The sequence below is a fragment of the Rhagoletis pomonella genome, unplaced genomic scaffold (genome assembly GCF_013731165.1).
Source record: "Rhagoletis pomonella isolate Grant_MI unplaced genomic scaffold, Rhpom_1.0 Rhpom_scaffold_00006, whole genome shotgun sequence".
Classification (NCBI taxonomy): Eukaryota; Metazoa; Arthropoda; class Insecta; order Diptera; family Tephritidae; genus Rhagoletis; species Rhagoletis pomonella.
Genome location: NW_023458560.1, coordinates 66,951,565 through 66,955,836, shown reverse-complemented (window position 1 = coordinate 66,955,836; position 4,272 = coordinate 66,951,565). Strand labels below are relative to the sequence as shown.

The window sequence follows — 4,272 nt, the reverse complement described above, 5'->3', positions numbered from 1 at the left end:
AAAAAATTATTTCTTCTCGGTGATTTGTACACACAACGTTAAAATAAATCGAAAATATTATATAACATTTTCCAATTTTATTATTTTCCTTTTTTTGTAGAGATCTCGCAAAACTAAGTCGGAAGTCTGTATGAATTTTTTCCATATTTTCGATATTTATGGAAATAATTCAGTTTTTAATTGTTTTCGACTTGGAAACTTTTTTTAAAAATACTAAAAATCTGAAAACGTCCGATTTTCCCAGCAATTAGTAAAAATCTCGCTAATCTAAGCCGAAACTATTTAAGAAATTTTTCAAAATTTTCAGTATTTAGGGAAATAATGCAGTTTTCAAATCTTTTCTAGTGCAAGAAGTTACCATTGGATGGGTGGCAGCTTCGCTACTCATGTACATACATATTTGTCCCCCACATTGTCATTTACATATCTAATTAATTAATAAACCTAAATTTATAAAGCACATATTTGTAAACTGCATTTCATTGATATTACCTATTTCTGATACCAAATTTTTCATGCATCTAAAAAGACAAAAATGAAAATGTAAGTATGTATGCATTTATAAATGTACAAAAGTACATACATATATACGATTGTTCTACTTTCGTCTTCCCCGCGCCGCTTCCATCAACACAAATTATTCTATTTCTGCGAATCGCCACCAGATTGGCACGTGCGCGAAACCATTAACCCTACGTTTGCGAAATATTTAGATTTTCGCATAACTTTGAATTTAATAAAGCAATACTTTTACATTTTGTATGGAGAATAATAATAATTAATTTAAAATTCAACATGTGAATATGTTCCCGACGATGCATGTAACTTTCATGAAGATTAAACATAAAAAGCGTTGTAAAATAGTGTGTTATTAACAGGTGGAACCAAAAAAACTATGTCCGCTAAAATGGGTTAAACACTGACTGGAATTGGCATTTTTTACACGCATACATGCATACTTTCATATACACATGTACAGTGGAGTACCACTAGCTTGGACTTTGCATTGCTTGTACTTTGATGTGTTTGAATCTTTTATGGTACTGAAGATTTGCTTACGGTTGAAAAATATTAAAAATCGTCCGTGCATATATGTAAATATATTTTTATAAACGCTTTGAAGTATAGAAAATTTTAATATTAAAAAATAAATAAAATAATTTTTTTGTATATGTATATATAAATTTTGTTCAAGGCACATTGACTCACCTGTACAAAAATTGTGGCGCGGCATGGACAAAAATTTTACAATTTCGGACCGAAAAATATGAAAACGAGCTAAGTTGCCACGTTACATCTGTGAACTTCCGATAAAACCACATATTTTTGTGAATTTAGAAGTTTTGATTTTATTAAAAAAAATCAATGTATTTTCCTGCAGAAAACGTACACTTTTATTTAATGTTTATTAAAATTACATCTCAAAAACTAGTTAATGATTGAAATATTGATATGGAACATAGAAATAGAGTGTTTTGCCAAAAATTACCAAAAATTTCCAAAATTCGAGATAACTTATTTTACTGGATATAGAGAAATAGTTGCCACTTTTCACTTGGCTGGCCGAGATTTCTTCATTTTAAGACTTTAGAATTTTTGTGTCGGATTGAAAAAGTTGCGCTTGATGGTGATGAATTTGCGGGGAGATGTGCTGCGATTATTTTTATGAATGAATTTACTTGGCCTTGAGAAATGCGCGCATGCGTTTATGAAAGAAATAGTTATTGTTGTATTTGAGTATGCGTGTAATTATGTGCATATGTATGTATGCTGCCGTGAGTTGTACATATGTACATTTGTATGTATGTGCGTAGCATTTTGGCAGTAATATGCACATTTGTACATACATATATAGGTATGCATGTAAAAACGTTATCAATTAATGGATTACATATGTATGTACATACATATGCATGGGGAAATGCATTTTCATTTGACTCCAAAACTATTGGGGCATATTCGTATATGAAATAAAGTCTACTCTAAGTTTAAGTTTGTCAGTCCCAAATAAGAAGTTAGTTGCATCTTTTTTTTCACAGATGCCTAGTCCACTGAACGTGATGTGAAAATGCTGTAACTAACTTTAGTGTCGGCTTTATTTTAACTATGCATATGCCCCATTATTTGTATATAATACGAGTATGGCATGAACAAATGATAATGCACAGTTTTTCTCAATATAAATAACTTTTAGACAAAAACAACTTTGAAGTTAACACGTGCGTGCGATCAATGCATTTGTACGTTTTTTTTGAAGTGGATTTGTGAGAAAACTAAGGCAGCTAGAAAACTGCAGTTTGTTGCATTGAAAATATCGTGTCTATAAACTACCATTAGAATCGTTAAATATATAAAAACCGATTTGCTTCGCTTTTAATGCCGACACCAAACAGTGCGCATTTGCGTTTTTTGGTCAACGTGTCCATCTTTAAAGTGAATTTGGGGAAAAACTAAGGCGGTTTGTTGCATTGAAAATAGCGTAGCATCTACCATATGAATCGGTAAAAAAGTAAAAGTCGATTTTTTCAACCCAAATGCCGACGGCAAATCACCCACGAATTTGCCAATTGCATACTACATATTTGCATAACTTTCACTTTTTAGATTCACAAAATTGTATCTCGCATACATATGCATGTACACAATATGTACATATTACATATTCCGACCTATGCATGTATTTATTTTAAATAATTAACCAATTTAAAGAACAATAAAAGTTTTTTAAAAACGTAAAAAGCCGTCAGCATTTCGCGTCTAACAAGAAAAACATGCATTTGCTTTGATGAGACAATTTCTGTTAAATTTATTTTGCTTCTGGCTGGGCTCTGTTAAAATTCGATTGTCTCTTGCTGGCCGCTCTTAAAATGCGCTTCGCCAGTTTTGTTGGTATTTGACAGTTTCCACGCTGATCCGTTCTTGGTCCTTCTCTATACATATACGTTCTCTGTTTGCAGAATAATCATTCACGGTTGGATGAGTCAGAGTAAGGGCGCCTTGAATCGTGCCGTCAAAAACGCTTATCTCAGTCTAGTCAAACGCGTGCCGTCTTCAGCTGCCAACGACGCCGATAATAGTCGCTTCACTGATGCGTCAGATAGCGACATCGTCACCAACAGTCTACCAGTTAGCAATAACTTTGAAAACACTATCGACAGCAGCTATCCAAGTGACCTCAACACCAATTCCACCAACACACCAAGCGACTTCAATGTCATCGTCTGCGATTGGAGTTTGATATCGTCGAATGTCAATTATTTTGGTGTTGTCGAAATGGTAGAGGATCTTGGTCGTCTACTCGCCGATTTCGTGCACTTCCTGCACCTGAGCACTATCACGATGTTTACTTGATCGGCCACTCGTTGGGCGCGCAAATTGCCGGGAGTGCTGGCAAGCAAGTGCAAGCATTTCGCTTTAACACCATTTATGCGCTCGATCCTGCTGGGCCGAAATTTCGCGATCTAACCGATGAGTATTGCATCGATCCCACCGATGCTGAGTATGTTGAATCCATACAGACAAGCAGTAGTTTAGGCTTCGAAGAGCCAGTTGGTCATGCGACTTTCTATCCCAATTATGGTCGCGATCAGAAGAAATGCTACATCTATGGCTGTTCCCATAGGCGTGCCTATCACTATTTTGCCGAATCGATTACCAGCAAATTGGGTTTTTGGGGCACACTTTGTCGTCGCGAATCGGAGGATGTTTGGATAATTTCGGAATCGGGTGCAGAGTTTCGCATGGGTGGTGAACCTTCGACACCGAAGCGGGGCACATTCTATGTAAAGACTGCAGATCGACCGCCATATGCTTTGGGTCGCAATGTACAGCCGCTTAGGTTGGTCACACCGACGATAGATGATGCGGCAGATGGAAGTGTCGAAATGAAGTCGCCATTAAATGAGTTTTGATGTTCTTTTTTTTGAGTCGTTGATGCAAATTATTTATTTTTTTTACTGAGTAATAAAAAGAATTCAAATAACTTATTCAATGCATAAAATACTAGATTGATTCTAACTTAATCGTTTTTGACTAAACTAAAGGCTTAGGTAGAAGAACCGATAGTATTTTCCGCTTTCCGTACTTCTATCAATATATGTGGAATGAGTGCAAAGATAGAAGATTGGGATTTATTTGTCGTGGCCTATATACAAAGAAAAAGTTGAGCAAAGCGTTGCACATTTTAATTGTACTGTACATAGATTGTTTGAAAAGTATGTGCCTCAACGCATGTGTGTTCCTGAAGAACAAACACAGTTATGGTTCACTAAA

At 35.3% G+C, this 4,272-nt stretch overlaps 1 protein-coding gene across 1 annotated transcript; it reads left to right on the top strand.

The window, feature by feature from the left end:
* Positions 1-2,976: 2,976 nt before the first annotated feature.
* Positions 2,977-3,931, top strand: LOC118742054 (probable phospholipase A1 magnifin). The gene is given in 2 exon segments (XM_036474022.1): positions 2,977-3,328; positions 3,331-3,931. Coding segments are annotated over 2 exon segments (933 nt in total). The 3' UTR covers positions 3,912-3,931.
* Positions 3,932-4,272: the final 341 nt, after the last annotated feature.